Source organism: Grampus griseus (genome assembly GCF_964374135.1).
Source record: "Grampus griseus genome assembly, chromosome: 7".
NCBI classification, from domain to species: domain Eukaryota; kingdom Metazoa; phylum Chordata; class Mammalia; order Artiodactyla; family Delphinidae; genus Grampus; species Grampus griseus.
Window position 1 is genome coordinate 57,754,671 of NC_139001.1, and position 23,117 is coordinate 57,777,787.

The 23,117-nt window shown below is 35.7% G+C and overlaps 1 protein-coding gene across 1 annotated transcript in view; it reads left to right on the forward strand.

The window, feature by feature from the left end:
- The window catches only part of CHN1 (chimerin 1), a 176,570-nt gene that overhangs the window by 73,579 nt on the left and 79,874 nt on the right, over nucleotides 1-23,117 (forward strand). The window contains exon 6 of the mRNA XM_082658641.1: nucleotides 15,380-15,668. Within this exon, the coding sequence (XP_082514767.1) occupies nucleotides 15,380-15,668 (289 nt within the window). The remainder of the gene's footprint in view (nucleotides 1-15,379; nucleotides 15,669-23,117) is intronic.

A 23,117-nucleotide genomic window follows, 5' to 3' on the forward strand; every position in this document is an offset into this window, starting at 1 on the left:
GCATTTGGGGAAGAAGAAAAAGCCAAGGAAGGAATATATAGAACAGCATGGAACATTTGGTGTATGGCAGGCTGCTAGGACTCGGGGGTGCAGGAAGTTTTAGCAGTAAGTATGCCAGGAAAGGCTGGTATTTCATGCTTAAGAATTTGGACTTTATCTGTAGGAAATGGGAGTCACAGAAGACTTTTAATAGAAGAGAGTAATGGTTGAACATTTGTAATTTTAAAAGATCATTGTGGGAGCAATAAGAATAAATAAGTGGATAGGGTGGTGGGAATTAAGTTTTACCAGAATTATTTGGTAATTAATTTAGTAAGTAGTTTTCCTTGGGCAATGGAAAAGTGATCTTCAAAAGAGATTCTAGATACCATATAGATTTTAAAGGGTTCCCTTTGAGGAGAAATGTTAACTCCAAATTTGGCAACCCTAGGGACATTTCTGTTGAGTCTGACTCATTTTAGCTTCTCTAAACTTGGAGAAGAGCAAGATGACACATGTGTAAGAGTCTTGATAATCTCCAAGTCCTGTGTCTAGATATTCCAGAACAGATTTTGGAAATATTCCAGAGAATGTTTCATACCCACAGTGCTTGGCACTTCCTGTTGATTTTATGCTAACCATAATGATAAGAATTATTTTGAAGAATTTTAGGTACTGGAAAACAAATGAGAATTAAAAAACTGAGAAAGCATGATGTTTGGACATATATTTTCTTTAAACAATATTTCTTATTTGATAAGTTCTGAAGTATACCCTATGTTAATCTACAAAATAAAATTCATTATACAGGACAGTATGTAGAGTATCATACTATTTAATATACGTGTGTGTGTGTGTGTCTGTCTGTATGTATAGGGTATATATGTAAGTAGACAGCTGTCTAAAAGAATGATTGCCAGTGTTCATAGTGTTGTCTCTGAGTTTGAACTTAAAGGTGATTTTTACTTCTCTGTACCTTTGTGAGTTGCCTGATTTTTTTTTTTCACAATGCCATGTGTATCATTTTTACAATCAGACAAAAAAAGTCAATAGGGTTATTTTCATTTTGGGAAAAATTGAAGACACTAGCTGCAACCTTGGGTCAAAGTGAAAGACAGTACCTCCTAAGTCTTTGAAGATATGACTCCCAAGTGAAATGTGTCACCTTATTTAAATCATTGATCAGAAGGAGAGGGACAGCCTTGGGGGCAATAGAAAGGGAAGTCACAGGGGTGTGTTCTAGAGTCCAGGGTCTGTGGGAGAGGGGAGTCTTGACCAACATTGACAGTGCTATCTCTAGTATGGAGATGCTCATAAAGGAGCTGTGTGAGTCTCCCTGCCACTAACCATAATCAGTTGGGTTTCTTTGATGCAGTATTTCTCAGAGCCTGTGAGCATTTTTAATAGAACTATGCTGCATTTCCCAAACTCATTTGATTATGAGACCCTCTTTTTGTGGAATCTCTCTGTGAAACACTCTTTGAGAAATAGTCTATTAAACATTCGATTCACTCAGTTCCTCTTGCTCTGGACTCCATGTTCACCAAGTAACTTTCTTTTCTCTTCTTTTCTTTTCTTTTTTTTTGAGGGTCTTTTTAAACTATTTTAAAAATTGAAGTATAGTTAATTTATAGTGTTGTGTTAGTTTCAGGTGGACAGCAAAGTGAGTCAGTTTTATATATATACATATATATATATTCCTTTTCAGATTCTTTTCCATTATAAATTATTACATGATATTGAATATAGTTCCCTGTGCAATACAGTAGGTCCTTGTTGTTTATCTGTTTTATATATAGTAGTGCGTATATGTTAATCCCAAACTCCTAATCTATCTCTCCCCATAGCCCCCACTGTCCCCTTTGGTGACCATAAGTTTGTTTCTATGTCTGTGAGTCTGTTTTTGTTTTGTAAATAATTTCATTTGTACCATTTTTTTAGGTTCCACATATAAGTGATATCATATGATATTAGTCTTTCTCTATCTGACTTACTTCAAATCTATCCTGTTCCATTATCTATATGTCTGTTTTTGTGCCAGTACCATACTGTTTCAATTACTGTAGCTTTGTAATATAGTCTGAAGTCAGGGAGCATGATTCCTACAGCTCCATTCTTCTTTCTCAAGATTGCTTTGACTATATGGCGTCTTTTGTGTTTCTGTACAAATTTTAAAATTTTTTGTTCCAGTTCTGTGAAAAATGCCATCGGTAATTTGATAGGGATTGTATTGAATCTGTAGATTGGCTTGGGTAGTATGGTCATTTTAACATGCTGATTCTTCTAATCCAAAAACCTCGTATACCTTTCCATCTGTTATGTCATTTTTTTTTTTTTTTTTTTGCGATACGCAGGCCTCTCACTGTTGTGGCCTCTCCCGTTGCGGAGCACAGGCTCCAGACGCGCAGGCTCAGTGGCCATGGCTCACGGGTCTAGCCTCTCTGCGGCATGTGGGATTTTCCTGGACCAGGGCACGAACCCGTGTCCCCTGCATTGGCAGGTGGACTCTCAGGTGCCACCAGGGAAGCCCTGTTTGTGTCATTTTTAATTTCTTTCATTGTATCTTACAATTTTCAGAGTACAGGTCTTTTGCTTCCTTAGCTAGGTTTATTCCTAGGTATTTTATTCTTTTTGATACAGTGGTAAATGGGATTGTTTCCTTAATTTCTCTTCCTTATATTTTGTCATTAGTGTTTAGATGCAGGATTTCTGTATATTAATTTTGTGTCCAGCAACTTTACTGAATTCATTGATGAGCTGTAGTAGTTTTCTGGTAGCATCTTTAGGATTTTCTGTGTATAGCATCATGTCATCTGTGAACAGTGACAGTTTTTACTTCTTCTTTTCCAATTTGGATTCCTTTTATATCATTTTCCTCTCTGATCACTGTGGCTAGGACTTCCAAAACTATGTTGAATATAAATGACCAGAGTGGGCCTCCTTATCTTGTTTCTGATCTTAGAGGAAATGCTTTCAGCTTTTCACAATTGACTATGATGTTAGCTGTGGGTTTGTCATATATGGCCTTTATTATGTTGAGGTATGTTTCCTGTGTGCCCACTTTCTGAAGAGTTTTGTTTTTCTTTAATCATAAATGGATGTTGAATTTTATCAGAAGCTTTTTATAATCTTTTGAGATGATCATATGGTTTTTATTCTTCAATTTGTTAATGTGGTGTGTCACATTGATTGATTTGTAGATATTGAAGAATCTTTGCATCCTTGGGATAAATCCCACTTGATCATGATGTATGATCCTTTTAATGTACTGTTGGAGTTGGTTTGCTAGTATTTTGTTAAGGGTTTTTACGTCTGTAGTCATCAGTGATGTTAGCCTGTAATTTTCTCTTTTTGTGGTATCCTTGCCTGGTTTTGGTATTGGTGATGGTGGCCTCATAGAATGTAACTTTCTGATTAATGGCTTCTGATGTGGTTCATCTACAGGGAGAAAAAACTTAAAATGTATAGGCTGACTCTTAAGAGCCTTTGAGTTATTTCTCACTTTCAGTTAATAAATTAGAACTAAATGTTGGGATTAAAGGGGAGAAAAGAAGGAAAATTTACCAGGTTTCTTCTGTTTGGTAAGTCAGATAGACACCCTCCCCATTTTTAAAAATTTTTTTTTCAGACCCCTTTTGGATAAATGAACCTAAAAGACTTCTTGTTAAAGTGTTCAATTGATAGAGGAAAAAAATTTTAAGACGTAGTTACCTCACCAGTTCTTTTTCTTCCTGTTTTCTGATTTTTTCCCCCGTACCAAAAAAGGTTTACCTCCTATCCTAAGAGTGTTCTGAAACATGTACTTATGGCAACCAAGCACTGTTTCTATGTATTAACAAAAATTCAGCCTTTTTCTTTTTTTCTAACTTTATTCCCAAGCTTGGCTTTTGCATGTGTTGTATCTTAGTCTTTTTCTTTTTTTTTAACTTTTCCCTTCTTTTAGTTATAAATAACATACCAATTCACCCATTTAAAGTGTACAAATCAGTGGTTTTCAGTGCATTCACAAAGTTATGCAACATAATCAATCTTAGAACATTTAATCACCCTAAAAAGAAACTGCATACCCATTTACAGTCATTTCCCATTTCTCCCAACCCTCCCAGCCTCAGGTAACCATTAACCTACTTTTTTATCTCTGTAGATTTATGCGTCCTGGATGTTTCATGACAGTGGAATTGTGTATAATATGTGTTCTTTTGTGAGTGGCTTCTTTCCCTTAGCATATTTCCAAGGTTCATCCATGTTGTTGCACATATCAGTACTTTATTTCTTTTTATTAATAAATATTTGAATACTGTTCCAGTATTTGGATATATATCATATTTTGCTTATCCATTCATCAGTTGATGGACATTTGAGTTGTTTCCAGTTTTTGGCTATTACGAATAATGCTACTATGAATAATGCTGTGTACAAGGCTTTGTGTGTACATATGTTTTTATTTCTCGTGGGTATATACCTAGGAGTGAAATTGCTGGATCATATTGTAACTCTGTGTTTAACATTTTGAGGAACTGCCAAATTTTTTTCCAAAGTGGTTTTACCATTTTATAATCCCACCAGCAATGTGTGAGGGTTCTAATTTCTCCACTCCTCGCCAATACTTTTTATCATGTCTTTGATTTAAACAGTGGGTGTGACATCCTAGTGGGTGTGAAGTGGTATCTCATTGTGGTTTTGATGTGCACTTTACTCTCAAATGGTACTTCATTTTTCAGATTTTATGCACAGCATGGTTTTTATTAACTGATGTTCTTTCTATTCAAACTTCAGTTCCCTCTCAAAAAGTATGCATCTATAGCAATGGGTTTAAAGCAGAAGGTAGAGAAATCAAAAAAGCGGATTTCAAGATATTTTTGGGTTTTGCATTTTTAAGGCACAGCATAAGGCAGATTCCACCAAGCAGTTCTTTTAGGGTGGAATTGAGTTTCAAGTACATTTTCTGGCTAATCAACAGGAGCTTTGATATAGGAGATAAAATTCCAACTCTCTGGCTGTCTACTCTGAAAGAGAAACTGGAATCTGACTTGTATATCTATCTACTTTAAGGTGCAGTAGGAGACATACCAGGTTCTTTTAATGTAAGGTCTGTTTCTTGGTAAACAGAGACAGCTCCAGAATGTGTTGATAACGTGCCTCCTTTCCTATGAACGAGTTGCGTACCCACGTATTTTATTAATGGGCCTACTGGGTTTTTTTTTTTTTTTTTTTGCGGTACGCAGGCCTCTCACCGCTGCGGCCTCTCCCGCCGCGGAGCACAGGCTCCCGACGCGCAGGCCCAGCGGCCATGGCCCGTGGGCCTAGCTGCTCCGCGGCATGTGGGATCCCCCCGGACCGGGACACGAACCCGCATCCCCTGCATCGGCAGGTGGACTCCCAACCACTGCGCCACCAGGGAAGCCCAGGCCTACTGGTTTTATACATATGATAATAGTTAATGTTTACTGAATATTTACTGTGTCATGCACTGTGGTAAATACCTTATGTGGATTATCTTTCAGTATTTTCTAATGCTTTTTCCTGTGTGGCACCCATTGAAAATTATGCTGTTACGTGGCACACTGAGAGTAAATGCAGGGGGCTGACTGTGGCCAAATGTGGCCAGTGCCAGGACTTGAGCTGCATTAGACCGTCCCGGCCTCTGAAAGGGCTGACAGATTTGATATCGTGTAGCCTCTAACCTCTGTTCCTGACAAACAGGTTGGAAAACTCAGTTTTATCTACAAAATACGCCCATGGAGTAGATCCTATATTTTCTGCGTTTTACAAGAAAACTGAGGCTTAACTTGCTCAAGAAGAAAAAGCTAAGACACAGAAAATATAACCTGTTAAAAACAACATCCAAAATAATAATAAAACATGTAGCACTATGTAAGTTGAAAAGGGGTGTGGCACAAGAGTAAACCCTTAGCTTTTAAGTCAGTAAATTTTTAATAAAGATTTTTAAGTTATCAATATAGTACCATTTTTAAGCAGATAAACCTTTGTTTAAAGCCTTTAAGGATGAAATTTCCTCCAACTAATTCTCAAGGGTTAACTTTCTACCCCTCTCTCTCCAAAAAGAGAAAAGCCAAATTAAGTATATGTAAAGTTTAATTATTTAAGCTAAAATTACATTATAAAATCATTTGGTGATCATATGTGCTTATAAAAATAATTTTGTAGTGAGTTTGGACAACTTTTCAGAGAAAAACAGCAATAATAATCTGTAAAAATAATAGTATACTTTCATCCATGTCATTTATCACATCTCTATTATGACTATGAAAACAATGCATGGCTGTTGTAAAAAAATATTTTTTTCAAATAAGAGAATTGTATATAATGATAAATTACATTACTTTCCCTCCACATACTTCTAGTTCCACTCCATAGAGATAATGCCATTCACAATTATTTGTCTATCCTTCCAGAAATTGGTTGTGCATAAAATATACATATATTTTTATGGCATGTATGTACATTGTATTTTATTATATGTGACAGTTATTTGGTAGTGGCTAACCATAGCAGCAAAGATCATCTCTAGTCTTTCCAGAGGTTTTGCCCTGTTGTCTGCCTGGCTGTATAGTTATGTAATAAAAGCCATCAATACCTTGTTTATTTAGTCTTAGCTGATGGTTGGTAGTTTAAGAACACGTTGAGCTATATTCTGTGAGTTTAGCTTCAGTTTCTATGATAGGGGTTGATGATTGGTAGTAGAATGGGCAACAAGATGATAAAATGGGCTCCTTCCTATTATGTAAATGCATTTGTGATTTAATTTATTATGGCTTTGAGTTTAGAATGCTGGTAAGATTCTATTAAGGAATTCCTGAGAGAATGTTACTTAATCTTTACAACTCTGAGATTTAGTATGAAGAAACTATTGCTACTGTATTAGAAAATGATAAAATGCCATGAAGTAGGAAATGTAATTTGCTAATGATTGAAAAAAACAATTTCTAATTGAATCTCGGATCATTAGGTTGACTTTTAAAGTGAACCCAGCCAAAGAATTCCTGGGTAAAGTCATGGTACAGGGGCTTTCACGTTTTTAAAATATGAAAATTAGTTGAAAGCTTTTTTCATGTTTAGGAAGAAGGATCAAAAGGAACTGGGGAAAGATTATGCTTCTGGTAGGCGTTGACGTGTAATGTACTATGTGTTCTCTTGATCTGGTAGCTCATGATAGGTTTAGTTGGTTACCATGGTTTCATTTCATTTCCTGCAAGCCTCTTTGTTGTGCTATTTGGAATAAGTGGAAAATAGTGTTCCGCAGAATAATTTTTCAAAAATGCTTTTCTGCTTCTCTTAGTTAAGCTTGTGAATCACTTTGGGGACATTTTCTGAATATAAGAGTAGGTGACAAAACACATAACAACCATAGAATTTAGTAGTCCTGCAATGTCAGAAAATTAAAATTGATAAAAACAATAGCATGATTTACTTTAAAATACAATACCATGTTGTCAGTGCCATAAGCTTTAAAAAAATATTGGTGTAATTCTTATTAAGGACCCTCTGGTCAAGTAGGCTTTAATAAAACAAATTATAGAAAGTAATTGATATGGCACAGTAGGGAATGGGTAGTTTAATATAAAGCATCCCTTACTTGAAGAAAATAGGTGTATTCCTAAAAATGGGTTGCAAATTGAACCGTATTGTAAATCCACAAGAGTGCATAGCTGTTTAAAGAGATGAGTTTTCCCTAACATATATATATAATACAGAAAACAATATTTGGGAAAAAACAGAAAAGCAGAAAGAAAAGCAAAAAATCACCTCTAATCCCACTAGTCAGAGATAATCACTGTTAAAATTGAAGTGTATGAAATTCTAGTACTTTACTGGGTTGAATAGAAATGGTTTCATACCAAGTACACTATTTTATGGCATATGTTTTCAATTAGCTGTACATCATGTACATTTTCCATGTCAATAAATATGTCAGAAGTTTGTTATTTGAATTAATTCTTCATAAGGTCTGGTTTCACCTCCTGATTTTTTAAAACTCTGGTTTTCACTAGTTATATTTGTTTATTTAAATTTAGGTCCATCATAAACTTTTGTTTTTTATTAACATGTGCACTACAGAAAATATGTAAAATGCAGAAAAGTAAGAAAAGAAAAATATTACCTATAGTCTCACTGCCCCCAAAATAAATAACATTTTTGGCATTTAAAAAAATGTATTTTGTTATTGTTTTGTTTCTAAAAAAAATTGTAATGTTACTCTTCTGGGTGCTGGAGATACAAGGATGAACAGGACAGTCAAGATCCCTGGCCTTAAAGAGTCTGTCAGGTGGTGAGAGGGTTAGCCTTTAACGAAATTGTCCCACAAATATAGAATTAAAAACTGAGGTGAGCACTGTGGAGGGAAAGCACAGGTGCTATCACTGTGTAAAGGAGAATGTGATTTAAATCCAAGGAATCACAGACAGGGAAGGCTATTCTGAAAAAATAGAGTCTGATTTGGAAACTGAAGGATGTCTGAGAGTGAAACAGGGTTTTGTTTGTTCTTTTTTCTCTAGTTGCTTTAGGTGTAAGGATAGGTTGTTTGAGGTTTTTTCTTGTTTCTTGAGGTAGGATTGTATTGCTATAAACTTACCTCTTAGAACTGCCTTTGCTGCATCCTGTAGGCTTTGGATTGTTGTGTTTTCATTGTCATTTATCTTTAGATATGTTTTGATTTCCTCTTTGAGTTCTTCAGTGATCCATTGATTGTTCAGTAACATATTGTTTAGCCTCCATGTGTTTGTGTTTTTTACAGTTTTTTTCCTGTAATTGATCTCTAATTTCATAGCGTTGTGGTCCGAAAAGGTGCTTGATATGATTTCAGTTTTCTTAAATTTACCAAGGCTTGATTTGTGACCCAAGATGTGATCTATCCACATAATCACTCATATTGTCTGGAATATTATCTAGGAATAGGATTGCTATGTCATAGGTATGCATGTATTAAATTTTACTAGATATTTTAAAACTATTTTGTTAAACAGTATGCCTGGTGTTGGTTATATTAGTTCTGTATCCTTGCCAGTTCTTGGTATTGTCAGACTTGTAAAATTTCATCATTCTAAAGATATAATTTCTATTTACTGGACTACTCTTTGAGCATCTTTTCATGTTTACCCTCTTGGTGTGGGCCTATTTTTGTCTATTGTATAAACTTATAGTCTTCAATTGTGATAAATTTTCTTGAATTACCTTTTAGATTTCTTCCCCTTCTGTTTTCTCTTTCCAGACCTCCTATTATCTAGATGTTGGACTTCCTGGATCGATTCTCTATCTTTTTTTTTTCCTCTATTTTTCATCTTTTTGCTCTTCTTAAATATTTTCTCAACTTTATCTTTCATTTCTTCATTAACATTTTCACTTATATTTCCTTTTTTAACTTATTTTTCTATGTATTCTATATTTACTCCTTTTCTTATAGCATCCTAACATTTCTTGCTGAATCCTATTCAAGAATAGAAATAGGAAACATCCCATTTTTGTTTCTTTAAACATTGATAATTTAAAAAAATATTGTCATCTCTTTGCATGGTTTGTTTCCTTCAGCTTGGTTTAATTCTGTTTGTTTATCTTTGTCCTTCATGAGAGAGATTTTCCTCAGATGTCAGGTGGTCCTTAGCTGCTTGCTCATATTTAAGTTTATTTGGCACTAAATGGATAGAACTAGACAGATCAATAAGAAAAAGAAGGACTTGAACAATGTTATACGTCAGTTGGACCTAACAAACATGTACAGAACACTCACCCAACAGCCCCAGAATACACATTCTTCTCAAGCACACATATTGGTGTGTGTGCATTGAGAAGAGGGGAGCATTCACATTGGTCACAAAACAAGTCTTAATATATTTAAGAAGATTGAATCATATCAAATATCTTTACCAATCACAATGAAATAAAATTAGAAGTCAAGAGAAGTAGGAAAACTGGAGAATTCACAGATATATAGAAATTAAACAATACACTCTTGAATAACCAATGGATCAAAGAAGAAATCACAAGGGAAATTAGAAAATTTCTTGAGGCAAATAAAAACTAAAAAGTTGACTGGTAGTTCTGGGAGCTTGAGAGAAGCCTCCCAATTATAGGGTGATGTCTCTATTCTTAAGTCTTTTCAGTTGAGCTGATAGGATTTCCCAGAGAAGAATCTTCCACTCTTATAAGGAAAGGTACTACAAGCCTTCTAACCTGGTGGTGTAGAGAGATGAAGTCTCAATCTTCAGTATTTAAAACTTTCACTTAGTTTTCAGGATGGTATCTCTGCCTTCAACTCTGTCTGGCATTCCTCAGTTCAAAATCTCCTTGATTTACTATCCAGAGAATAGAGCTCAAGTCTTCCACCAGAGTGGGGAAGGGGTTGCACTGGGGACAGGATTAGGGAGTGTGGCGGGATGTCTAACTGTTTCTTAAACAGACTTTCTTCAACTCTTCTTCCGTATCAGTTCCACCTTGCAGAGCTGCCTGGTGCCACCTTTGAACGTTTAATTAGGTACATTGGTTTGCTTCTTTCCTGAAGATGATTTATTTTGCCAAGGGAATATCATCATGAGTTCACATACTTTAATATTTTGCCCCATTTTGCCATCCAAAATTACACAGCAAGATAGAAAAAAGTAGTATCCTAACAAAATTTTAGATGGAGAAAATATTGTGAAATTGTATATAGCTAAGTTCTGTCTCCCTTAGCCTTTCTTAGTCAATCTAGATTCATTTTTTAGTATTTAAGTGAATGCCTCATCATATTCTTGTCTCTGTTTTAACCCTTGTTCCAAGAGTTTGTTTATGATTAGAAGAATTTATGAAACATTTTTATTTCACCACTAGGTTAGGTTCTTTGACTCTGCTAAACAATACACAAATACATATTTGTGATAAATAAAATTGTTTTCCTGTGTTGGTTTCTGGAAATAGTTCTAACATTGTATTGTTAACTTAGACAAGTGTGTTGTATATGTTTTGTTTTCAGTTTGTTAACAGAAAACCTCTGTTAGCTTGGAGCTTTCCTTTGGAGATACTTCCAAATACTTTGGCCTCAAATCAGAACTAATTCTTGGTTTTAGAAAAAGTAAAGTAAGATCCCAAAGGTTATTCTCTGTATATATTTTCATCACTTTGTACCTCTAGATTGAGTTTTTTATGAGTGCGATTTACTTGCTAAAAAATAGAAAGGATGGTATTAAGAGTTTTGTTCACTTTTTAAAGCTAGCTGTTAGAATTATGTATTTTGAAATTCATTTGAATGCAGCTGGGCACAGCATTAAACAGTTTTTTAAAACATGAAAACCAAAACCTGGAATCACTAGAGAAAAAGACATTCTTTGTAGAAAGTGGTAATTATATACAACAGTAGCCGTTCAGAGCAGATTATCCCAGTCTTTCTATTTGTTAGCTACAGTACCACTTGGGAGAAAATGAATTTTCATCTTGTTGAACTCTATCTAGGTGAGGGTTGGACCTATACCTATACAGCTTCAAACATATTCATCAAAAAAATGAACAGATATGTAAAAGAAAGGGCAGAAGCAGGGAATAAATATAAGAAAAAGTGAAAAGAATATTTTCCTATAAAAATGCAGGGAAAATGGTTTAGCATTAACCGTTTTTACAAATCAGTACTCTGCCTTCAAGAGTTCAGTAGTCGTCACTAGATCCATTTAATATGTCCTGCTTTCAATACAAGTATATTTACTGACCTTTCTTCCTTGAAATCAGAAACCTGACTCCCAAGCTCCTGTGGAAGGACTCTCCCAGCTTCTCTCCTCCCCTCTTTGCACTCTGTTGTATTTCCACTCAGTTAACCACATAGTATAAACATACTCAGGGGTATCCTGAGTAAAAAAAAGTCACAAAGAACTCCTTGTCTTTCATTGACTGTAAAGTCAGCCCGCGCAGAGATGTTCCTATACAACCAGCATTACCAGTTATTTATTCAGCTGTCTTCAGTGCATATTTATCGAACATCTTTTGTTTTACTTTATTGTTTGGTAATCATTCTGTAATTCTCTGCAGAGGTCTAAGCTAACAGAGGAGAAAGGGGACTACTGTTGAACATACTATATACAGTTGACCCTTGAACAGTATGGTGGTTAGGGGCACCTACCCTCTGCACACTGGAAAATCCGCATATCACTTACAGTTGGCCCTCTGTATCCATGGTTCCAGATCTGCGGATTCAACCAGCCACAGATAGTGTAGTGCTATAGGATTTACTGTTGAAAAAACCCGTGTCTCTAAGTGGACCAGTGCAGTTCAAACCTGTGTTGTTCGAGGGTCAGCTGTACTTAGCTTTAACTGAAATATTCTTATGTAATCTTCACAGCCGTGTAATGTTATTATTGTATAGGGTAATGTTATTCCTCTTTTCTAGATGCAGAATCTGAAGAATAATATTCCCAAAATCACGCAGCTAAGTGGCAGATCCAGGATTTAAACTTAATTTGTCTGATGCTGAAGCCTGAGGTTTTCTGTTAAACACATAGGACCCAGGACTTGCCTGTCCCTGTCCAAACCGTATTTCAAGACTGCAAAGGTCTTTTGTACTGGGACGTAAACAGTAGCTCTGAGATCTTATGTAGGCTTAAGTGTAATATGTCAGATCTAGTTAAACAGTGAGTTTTTTGGTTTTTTTAATGTGAGGGAGATACTGGATTTACTTGGTTTCATGTATCACTGTAGAGAAATGTAACTTTTCTGTATATGAACAAGGTTATACACATTATTATAATCATTTTTTAGAAATCAATCTAAAGATGAACTTTTTAAAATTCAGCAATTTCATCTTGTCTTTGTATTGACTTGTTTTTATGTTTGTTTATTTCCCATTGAGGTTATCGAGGAAACAGGAACTTTATTATGAACTACCTAACATTTAAAGAGTTCCTGGGTGTCTTGTTAAATGTTTGTTGTATAAATGACAGTCTGTGAGTGATAAGTTTTATAAGGAAGGATTCTTTATTTGCCCTTAGATTTGGCATCTCCTTTTTATGGCTCCTTTTTGTAGAATAGACACACTCATTCCCCACCTTGCTTAAAGATTCTCTGTCATGCCTTTTCAGATCAAGGAAGGGGAGAAATCTCTCTGTCAGTCTGTAAGGCGATGCTGTTTTTTATGTAGCTTCCAAAATAAAAGAGAGGGATGTTCAGAGTAGGCATACAAAGCTTACAGTTCCTTTAGTAAAAATAATGCAATTTTTCTTAAAAATTCAATCATAATTATCATAGTTCCAAAATGGAAATTCATTTTCTTGTCCTTTGACATTGTTTTAATCAACCCATATTATGAGTTATTTTAGTTATTTGATCAGCTTCCTTAAGGCTGGAAGCTTGGTTGGACTGGAAGTCTAGAGCTCACGTACAGGCTGAAGAGGAACTGGGAATTGTGCATATGGTCTCTTAAAGTCACTGAGTTGAGAAAGAGAAACGGACAAACTTATTTAGACTTTTTTGCCCAATAACCTAGAGGTAGCCAGGAAACTCTCTTCTTGGATGGCTTAGAAACAGCTCCATTGTCAAGTGCCAAGAAATCTAACCTTAGATTTCCACTCTTTTGATTAACCATCCCAACCCATGTAGGCCAGTTCAGCCATCTTCCCTTCCACCCTCTGCTCCCATACTTCTCAGATTTCAGAAGACAGTTGAGTGACAAATGCCTGCCACCATTACTTAGATAGTCTTTATTTGAAGTGCCATACCCATTGTGAAACTGCTTATTGTAAAATCTTAAGCCCCTGCAGGAGTAAAATGGTCTAAATCCCTTACTGAAATGCCTCTGAATACAACTGAAATATAAAGGAACTTAATGTTAAACAATGTTGTGTTTATTGCTATATGAACCTTATAAAATTTATGAAGTGGCTATGTTTATTTCTCAATAACAAATGATGAAAATTAGTGAAAAGGAAATAGCAGTATATTAAACTGAGAAAAAGTTTATGTTTAACTTTGGTGTAGAAATTTTACCTTCCAACTTTTTAGACCTGCATTATAATGAAAATTTACTTAGGAGAAATGTCTTTAACATTAGAGGAAAATGAGAATGGGAAAGTGGAATTATATGGATCATTCACTTGAGTATAAATGAAGATTTAATTGCTTTTAAAGAACCAAAAGGTAGATCAATTTTATTTTAGAAGAAGGACCAGCATGGATAGAATATTGAGTTCTAGATTGAATAACTATTAAAGTCTAATTTGAACGACAGAAACAGAGATACCTCAGGCCACTATTAAAAATTTTTTTTGTTTCCCTTTTTTAGGGCACATTTAAAGTGAAATCTTAAGAAGGTTCTAATTCCTGTCCTCCTGAAATGTAACCTATACCAGAATAGTATTGTTGCATAAGTTTGCAGTTCTATTTAAACACTTTACTTAAACAGCTATTAATTTAGTATTTTAGTTCATCTCTGTTCTGTGTATTTTTAACAGTGAAATTAAATATATCCTGTCTGATTTGTTTAGTTTTAAATTAAGCTCACTCGGAGCTAGCTTCCAGAGACTGTGACTTGGCCCTTGGTGCCTTTTGGCATCAGCTTTTATTAAAGTCAGTGCATGTTCTTGTCTTTGTCATCTTGGAAGGACGCTGATGCTAGTCATGCCAACTTGGATCCATTTCCAAGGTTTGCCACAGAGAGCAAAATACTGAAATTATCATAAAAGTAAATCATTCTTTAGGTTTTTAAAAATGTCACTGAAAGATGACTCGAAAGTGAGAACAGAATTTCTAGAGTTTAATAGTTGATAACTTATATGCCCTATATATATTGCAAGCATGTCTTGCCCAAACTCAACAAGCAGACAGAAGAATGACTATGTAAGAGGGAAGAGTAAGTCCTTGACCCATGGCTAGAAATAGCAAAAGTGTGTTTCTGTGCCATCCTGCTCTACTGTATGACTCAGGTTCTGGAATCAGCTCTACTTTAAATGATTGCTGGCATCACACTCAGGTGAGCCCTAAAGGGAGCTTTCCCATTGAAAGACATGAATGTTGGGGTCTGAAGTACATTGAATACTTTTATTGATCAACTTGGAGAGAACATGCTAATATAGAAATTTCATATATTATGTAGTTGACCAGTTGATTATTGAATGTGTTCTAATAGTATATGAGGTTTATTTTCCCCTGTTTTTCCTACAGGCATAATGAAGTGGCTTAAAAAAGATGGATAAGAGCAAGGTTTTCCTTCTAGGGTAGGCATGCTTTTGGCTAGTTATCCCTAGTTGTTGCAGACTCATTCTTTGTGTTCAAAAGTGTAATTTTCCATATTCCAGACGACTCATAGAGATTAGCCACAGTTTGTTTAAACAAAGAAGACACACACAAAGCAATAGTTTTAAATATTTTTTCAGAAAGAATTCACTTGCTTACTTTTCTTAAAAACATCTTTCCCATTTCATTGAGGCAGATTTGGAAGTCAAACCAGAAACTTCAGGCTCTACTACGATGGAAAGCACTTTGTTGGGGAGAAGCGCTTTGAGTCCATCCACGATCTGGTGACTGATGGATTGATTACTCTCTATATTGAAACCAAGGCAGCAGAATACATTGCCAAGATGACGATAAACCCAATTTATGAGCACATAGGATACACAACCTTAAACAGAGAGCCAGCATACCAAAAACATATGCCAGTCCTGAAAGAGACACTTGATGAGAAAGATTCTACAGGCCAGGATGGGGTATCAGAGAAAAGGGTAAGCTACCATGAAACCACACTTTGTCTTCTTCTGTTTGGGGTTCTCATAAGAAAACCATTATTGCCAGAAGAAATTGACTTCGCCACAGTGCTTTGGAAAGGATATGCATTTTCCTTAATGTCTAGTTTCTGTGATGCTGAGCTTTGATATATCTAATTCTTGTTCAGTTAAAATATGTCAGGTATATTTTTGTACTCCTGATTATTTCCTATTTTATCAGTTTCACAGTTTTAAAAATTTGTTGGAAAAATGACTCCTAGTAAAGAAGTTCAGGGGTTTTGGTCAGAAGCATAACTTACACTAGCTATATTACATAAAGAATTAAGGGGGTCACATTATCTATCAAACTTACTTTGTTTCCCTTAAAGATAATTTACTTTATGAAAGTTCTGTTCTTTAGCAAATTGGTAGATAATATGTATTCTCAAATACACATGATTGAATTCAGTCTATCAATAACTGTTATACTTTTTTGAGAATCCGTCAGTCTTGAGTAACAGGAGAATTTATCTCTTTATGGACTTATGAAGTAACTGAATCCGGAAGATATACTTCTCTTTAATTATGAAAGACAATTTAAGTTTTTCATTTGTCATATTTTAATTGTAATGTGTTTAAGGTTAACATCAGAAGTTTTAATTCCTTGGCATTAAGATAATTTTACTTTGAAAATTGTCCCGAGCCTCCCTTTCATCCCCCAAGAAAAAGTGAGAATTTTCTCATGTTTTATATTGTGTGGGATTTAGTTGGGATAATTTTATGTATTTTAATTGTAATTGTGTTAGCTAATTCTTATATTCTCGAGTATCTTAAGTTGCCGTATTAAAGAAATGTAGTATTATACAGTCATTTGAGCCTGATTCTGTCACCAAATAGATTTGTGCTCAAATTCTATCATTTTACCAGTTGAGTGACTTCATCAAGTTACAGAGACTCTGTGCTTTAATGTTCTTATTTGTAAAATTGTAATAACAATCAACTTCTGAGGATTGACTGAATGAGATAGTATGTATAAAATAATCAAAGAGGGCTTGGCACAAAGTAAGCACTCAATATGAGTTTGGTGGTAATGTTATTGTGACAGTCATATTACCTCATGGTAGCATCCTAAAATACTTCCCATTATCTTGGAGTATTTAGGTACAGAATGGAAATTTCAGATGTTCATTGTCCATTTCAAATTTTAGTTTCTGGCAGATCTTACTTAGAGTGGCATTTTGTGGCTGCAGAGAAACCAACATTTTAAACTATAGTCTGTAGCAAATAGTTTTTCATCCACTTAAAGTTGTTAGGAACTACACATCTTTTTTGGAAGTAAACAGAATTTAGAGTCCTAAATGCATGCTGTATTTAATATTGTTCTTTTCACTGTAGTTCCCATTTTCTCACTTTTGGTTATTTTTCATTCATGGCATTTTTCAGTAATGCTTGTATTTAAATACCTAATACTGATATTATGTGTTATGAAGATGTGCCTTGAATATTCTAAGTTAACATCTGTGAAATATTGTTTTAAATACGTACCTGTGAGTCTTTCAAATTTGATCAGCCTAATGATAACCTTTGCTAATGTGTTCTGTATACATTTTTGTACATTAAGGGACTCAAGCTACAGACATTTAGCTATTTAACATTGGGCTAGTCATTTAACCTCACAGGGCCTTAGTTGTCCCTCCTACAAAATGAAAATAAATATTCACAGAGGCAAGAGACTGAGGTAGCTAGTGCCTAGAGGACGCTTTTAACTCTGGGATCCATGATGCCCTATGTATTCTGGCAACATTACCCGTTAAATTACCTGGATTTTTTTGTGCTGAAGGCCAGTGACATAGAGTGAAGTAGCTAGCCCAGAAAGTGTTTCTCTTCAGCAAGCCTTGATTAAGAATCATCTCTTAAAAACTACTCTTTGCTTTAAACTGCATGCATCTTAAATCTAGTTGGCTTAAAATCTACTCACTCAAAACTAGATTTATTTTATTTACAGGTGTCATCCAACAGGACAGGGATGATGACCTGTTCAACAGCTTGAAACATTGATTCCCTGTCACAGTGGATGACATTTGTAAGTAAAGACAATCATGTTTAACTGATTTAAGATACCTACTGACATTTATTAAAAATATTTAATAAATATTTTACTGGGTCCTGCATAGCTAAATCCCCTCTCATTCATCAGTCCTTTTCCTCAGAGGCAAAAAGTGTTGGCTTTCCAGGAGCTAGTATGCTGTTGTGGAAAGGATAGTAGCATTGGAATTAAGAGCTGGGTTCTACTACAGGCATTGATTTTTCTGTGTCACTTTCTTTTTTCCTTCTCTGTCACTTTTCAGTCTCTCTGTGGAGACTGTTTCCCACCTTTAAATAGGAGGGCTTTGGACTAGATGACATCCAAGGTCTGGTTTATATAGTCTGTGATCCTTCAGGGAATGCAGGTTTTGTAGGAGAGAGAACACAGCACGAGGAAGAGCACTGAGGTGGGGTCTAGAAAGGAGAGATCTGTTTTTTCGTATCTACTAAGTGTATGACCTTGGGACAATCCTCTAGCCTGTCTGGACTTCACTTCCTCTGTATATAAGACAAGGGGTTTCTACAAAACATTAATTTTACAGGGTTTTAATAAATACTTACTGCAGAAAGGGTTCTGTGCTCAAATAGGTTTGATAAAAATTAAGTTTTTTTAAAAAAAACTTAACCATTTCTTTTCTGTAGGCTTCTCAGCTTTGCTGATGCCTAATGTACATTACGACTCTCAAGAGTGCTCCCAAACTTATCTGAATCACCTCGCCACTATTCAGAACATTTTGGGAAAATAATGTTTCACGAAACCAACTTTGGGAAATTTTGAACCAGATGATCTCTTAAGGTCTTTCCTTGTTATAAAATCTAGGGATGAGAATTCTACGCATATTTTTTTTTTCAGTCCTTAAGGTATAAGTTGAGTGTCTGAGCTTTTGTGGAAGGTTGGCAGGTTTTATGGCCACAAAGTTTTTTTGCCACAGAAAGTGAATCCTGAAGACTCTTTGTTGTCCCTAGGAAATCTGGTGGCCTGTTGTGTGGGGAAAAAATTTTTTTCCAAGAGTTATCTGTATCATTTTTCTCATTAACTATTTTTTTAAGATTTTTTTTTGATGTGGACCATTTTTTTTAAAGTCTTATTGAATTTGTTACAATATTGCTGCTTCTGTTTTATGTTTTGGTTTTTTGGCCACGAGGCATGGTATCTTAGCTCCCCAACCAGTGATCGAACCTTCGCACCCTGCATTGGAAAGCGAAGTCTTAACCACTGGACCGCCAGGGAAGTCCCTCTCATTAACTGTTAAAGTTGCTTCTTCAGCTTCAATATCAATTAGAAACTTGTGTGTGTGTGTGTGTGTGTGAACGCTTTTTTCAAAACATTCTTCTCTTGTTTACTCATAAAATTTGTTGTGATTCCTAATCATAAATCAAAGAATCATGGAGTTGGAAGGGGCCTTCACGGTTACCATGTTTCAGAAGCAATTTAAGCATACCCTCTGATGTTGAAATTCCTTCTTTGATATCCCTCTCTCTCTTTTTTTTTTTAACATCTTTTTGGAGTATAATTGCTTTACAGTCAATTAGGAAGTTTAAATGTCTCTCAACATTTTTGAAAATATTTTTTATTCATGAAGCTGTAGCATGTTGAAAAGCCAGACTTCCTTCTCTTCTAGAACAGCTTACCTTTGGCAGTCTAGATTGGCCAAGAGCCCAACTTTTATTAGTTAATTTTTAAAAATTTATCTTGGAACTGTATTTGAATAGTTTCTTCCAAGTAGTGAAGATAGTACACTTGCTTCAACAGATACTGGACCTATGGCAGGATGCAATGGTTTTATGATAATTTTACACTTATTAGTAACGTAACTTTAAATCTGCCAAAACCATGCTTTTGAAAATGTCTCACGTGACTGTTAGCAATATAAACTGTCAAATAAAATATATAATTTGCATTTCAGAAACCATACTGTGAGTCAGAACTCTGACTCTAGCCAAAACCTCTTTACTTTCAGACTTAGTCCTCCAAGCTCCAAACCTGACTCACGTGTAAGAATGGCCTGTGATGCCGAGGGGCGGCAACATCAGCTTGTTGGTTTTATGGAAGTTCACCAAGCTAAATAAGCTACGTGTGCCTGTGTGTGTGTGTATATATGTTTTGTTTCCCTGGAAGTTTGGAGTGAATGCAATTCTTGGCATATTTTCATATTAATTTATTCTTAAGGAGTTTCCTGTACATTTAAATTTCCTTCATCAAAGACTTCTTTGGGGATCGCCAGGCTGCGTATGTATTGAAAAGCCTTGTGAAACTTGAAGTTGAAATGAAAGCCCTGCCAAAAACTGCCATAACTACTGGAATTCTTTGGTTACCTCCATAAAATGACAGGAGTCTTCGTCCCTGTCAAAGGAGCACGGGCTGTCTGTCTGCTAATTGTCTTAGTCTCCCACAAAGCCACTCTTCTAAATGTTTTTACTTTGCTTAAAAATACATATAACACGTTTTCTGTTTCTGTATCATCTCAATGATATCTCAATCAGCAAGAAAAATACTTAAATTTAATCATTATAAAAATAACAATACCAGGAGTGGGTAGCATGAAGCAGTCTGAAGAGAACTGTGTTTGGTTTCTGGATTTTGTGTTTTCCCAGTCTTTTGGGCCTTTTTTTTCTCCTTCCTTGTTCCTCCCCGAGCTGTGCTCCGCTTGTTCTCCTTAACTCTGCCTTTATCCACATCCATCCCTCTTGCCCTTCGTCAGATTTACATGCCCAAGTCTCTCTCCTCTGTGGCTTGTTCAAGGTTAGGATCGGTTGTTCAGGGTGAACAGGCCCTTAGAGAACTGCTAGATGTGCCCAAGTTCACTTATTTGTATTAAAAAATCAATTTAGTAATTTATGAGGAGACTACAACTTCCATACAGAACTTCTAATAGTGGGTTTGTCCTCCTCTGTAACTGTCCTTCTTAAGAAATCAAATACAGTTTTAAAAAAAAGAAAAGCCTACATGGTCAGTACATAAGTACATATTAGTCTGTGTGCTCTTAGCAAGCCCTTAACCACCCTGGGTCTCAGTTTGCCTCATCTCTAAAATAAGGTCTATGGATTCCATTGCACTGGTGGTTATGAGTATTAATGAGATTTTGTAAAGTGGCCTTCCTTGTATGTGATGCATTATTGCACTCTAGGCTCAGAGCGATCACCAACCAGATGTCCCTTCATGGGTCTCAGTACTGTTCCCCCGCCTTCGCTAGAAACAGCATATTCAGGTTTCTCTTCAAGATCTGTCTTTTCAGTGCTTCAGTTTCCCTCTGAGTTCACAAGATAACATCAAAAGGTTCCTACTTGCTTCATCAAAAAGTGGAGTTTCTCTTAACAAAGACTGTGATACCTCTAATTGTGTCCAATTAAGAAGCATGTGTCTTTGCCCAGTAATGTGCTAATGACTTTTAAGGCTAAAATATGTTATTTGCCTGTCATATTTACATTTTAGTATTGACCAGTATTTTAACTGTACTTCCCCTAATTGTAAGACAAGTAAAGCCTTCTGGTCCTCTTCCTGTTAGTGAACTATTATTGAACCTGCACTCCTTGTTGAGACTGTTAGGATCTCTCAAATCTCCCCTAACTTCTAAGTCTGTTTATTTTCTTAACTCCAGCTGGGTAAACCCTCTCCTTCTTTGCCTTAATGTCTTCACACTTTATTTTCTAAGTAGTCTTTCACGAGCTATCTATATAAAGAAATTCTGTTAGTCAAAAGTTGTCTTGGAACTTAAGCAAGTTAAGAGCACAGCAGAATATCATCCCCATTTCTTCTTTGGTTTCCATGAACTAAGTCATCTCCTGTCAAAATTAATTGCATTTAATTCAACCTCCTATTTGTAAGGAAACAGGCCAGGCTCTGGAAGTAAGAAAAGATGTACAAGATTTAAGCCCTGCCTCAAAGAGCTTATATTTTAATGTTTTCATTGTTTCTACCCTATTTAACACAGACATCCTGATAGCAAGAGGCAGGCCACCTGTATAATCTATGTAATATTACAGGTGTTCATCAAATATTAAGTTGGACTTACTCTGATTTGAGCTTGCTACTATAATAGCCCAGCAGATCACCGGAAACACTTTTGTGGATAAGAATGCTAATTTTTCAGAATCATGAATCAGAAATTAATATGACATTCTGGCATCTACCCCGGTTTCAAAGGCTTTAATCCCTCAATATTGTTTCACTTCTGAATCAGCACCTTGAGTTTTACATAAACAGTTGTTGACTAAATGAACAAATGAATAAATTACTATATTTTATGAATTCAGCCAAATCCAAGGCCCTACTATAATTCAGTCCTAAGACTGAGAAAGAAAAGTATACTAATTCAACTTGATACTCTATATTTTTCCCTTTAAGAGCTAAGAATCTTTAGAATGTCCCTGTGAGGCAGGGAGGGCCATTCCTCTTTCCACAGATATACCATTTGAGTTACAGAGAAATTATCTTTGTGATATGCAATAGTTTGTGAAGGGTGGTGGGTAGCTGCACCTCCTTAGGGATATGCTCAAAGAAGCCAACGTGGCAGAGGGCATCTCCCCAAACTTACATTGTCAGTCGTGTGTCATGACAACCTAGACCCCATCAGAGAATCATACTTGAAGTGATTAATGAAGACTCAAATGGGGCCCAGGAAATTGTTTGCATGAATCTCAGCTGTCCTTCCATCTTATCACCCACAGAAAGGATTAGTAATTGAAAGCCATTAGGGAAAACCAGATGGAAAGAGGAAGATGGAAGATAAACATCAGTTCCTCAGCTCCAAAGAACCAAGCCAACGGAAGACCAAATCGTAGTTTTCCAAGCCAGCCGCAGTTTTGGAAGATTTCTGTATATGAGCCAATTAAATAAATAACTCTTAATTTACTGGTTTGAGGGTTGGAAAAGGAAGCTGTTAGAAATTCTTTCATAGTTGCTATTTCAGAGCCTTTAGCATTTTGGTGGGAAAATAATTGATGGCAAGATCCCCGTCCATTAACTTTGTGAAACAGAAATAAACTCTAGTGGCTTTATGATGGTAATAGCATTTTGGGGTCCCAAGCAAGTAGAGACTATCAAGCAATAATCTGGCCTTCCATGTTGCTCACAAACTAACTTTGTGGGCAATTCTAAAAGAATCAGCTCTCTAGTTTTAGTAAATCCTTACATTAGATCTTATGCTTAATGACTTGGACCTATAATTTTCATCTTCTGCTTTTTGCTCCATATTTCCCCCTTATATTTGGAGTCATTTCTCTTTCCCCCTAATATTTAGATCTCTCAGAGACTGATAAGTCAAAGCCATGCCCTGAGCCTTTTTGTAAGTTATGAAAACTTAATGGTATTTTTTTTTCTTTTTTTTTTGCGGTACGCGGGCCTCTCACTGTTGTGGCCTCTCCTGTTACGGAGCACAGGCT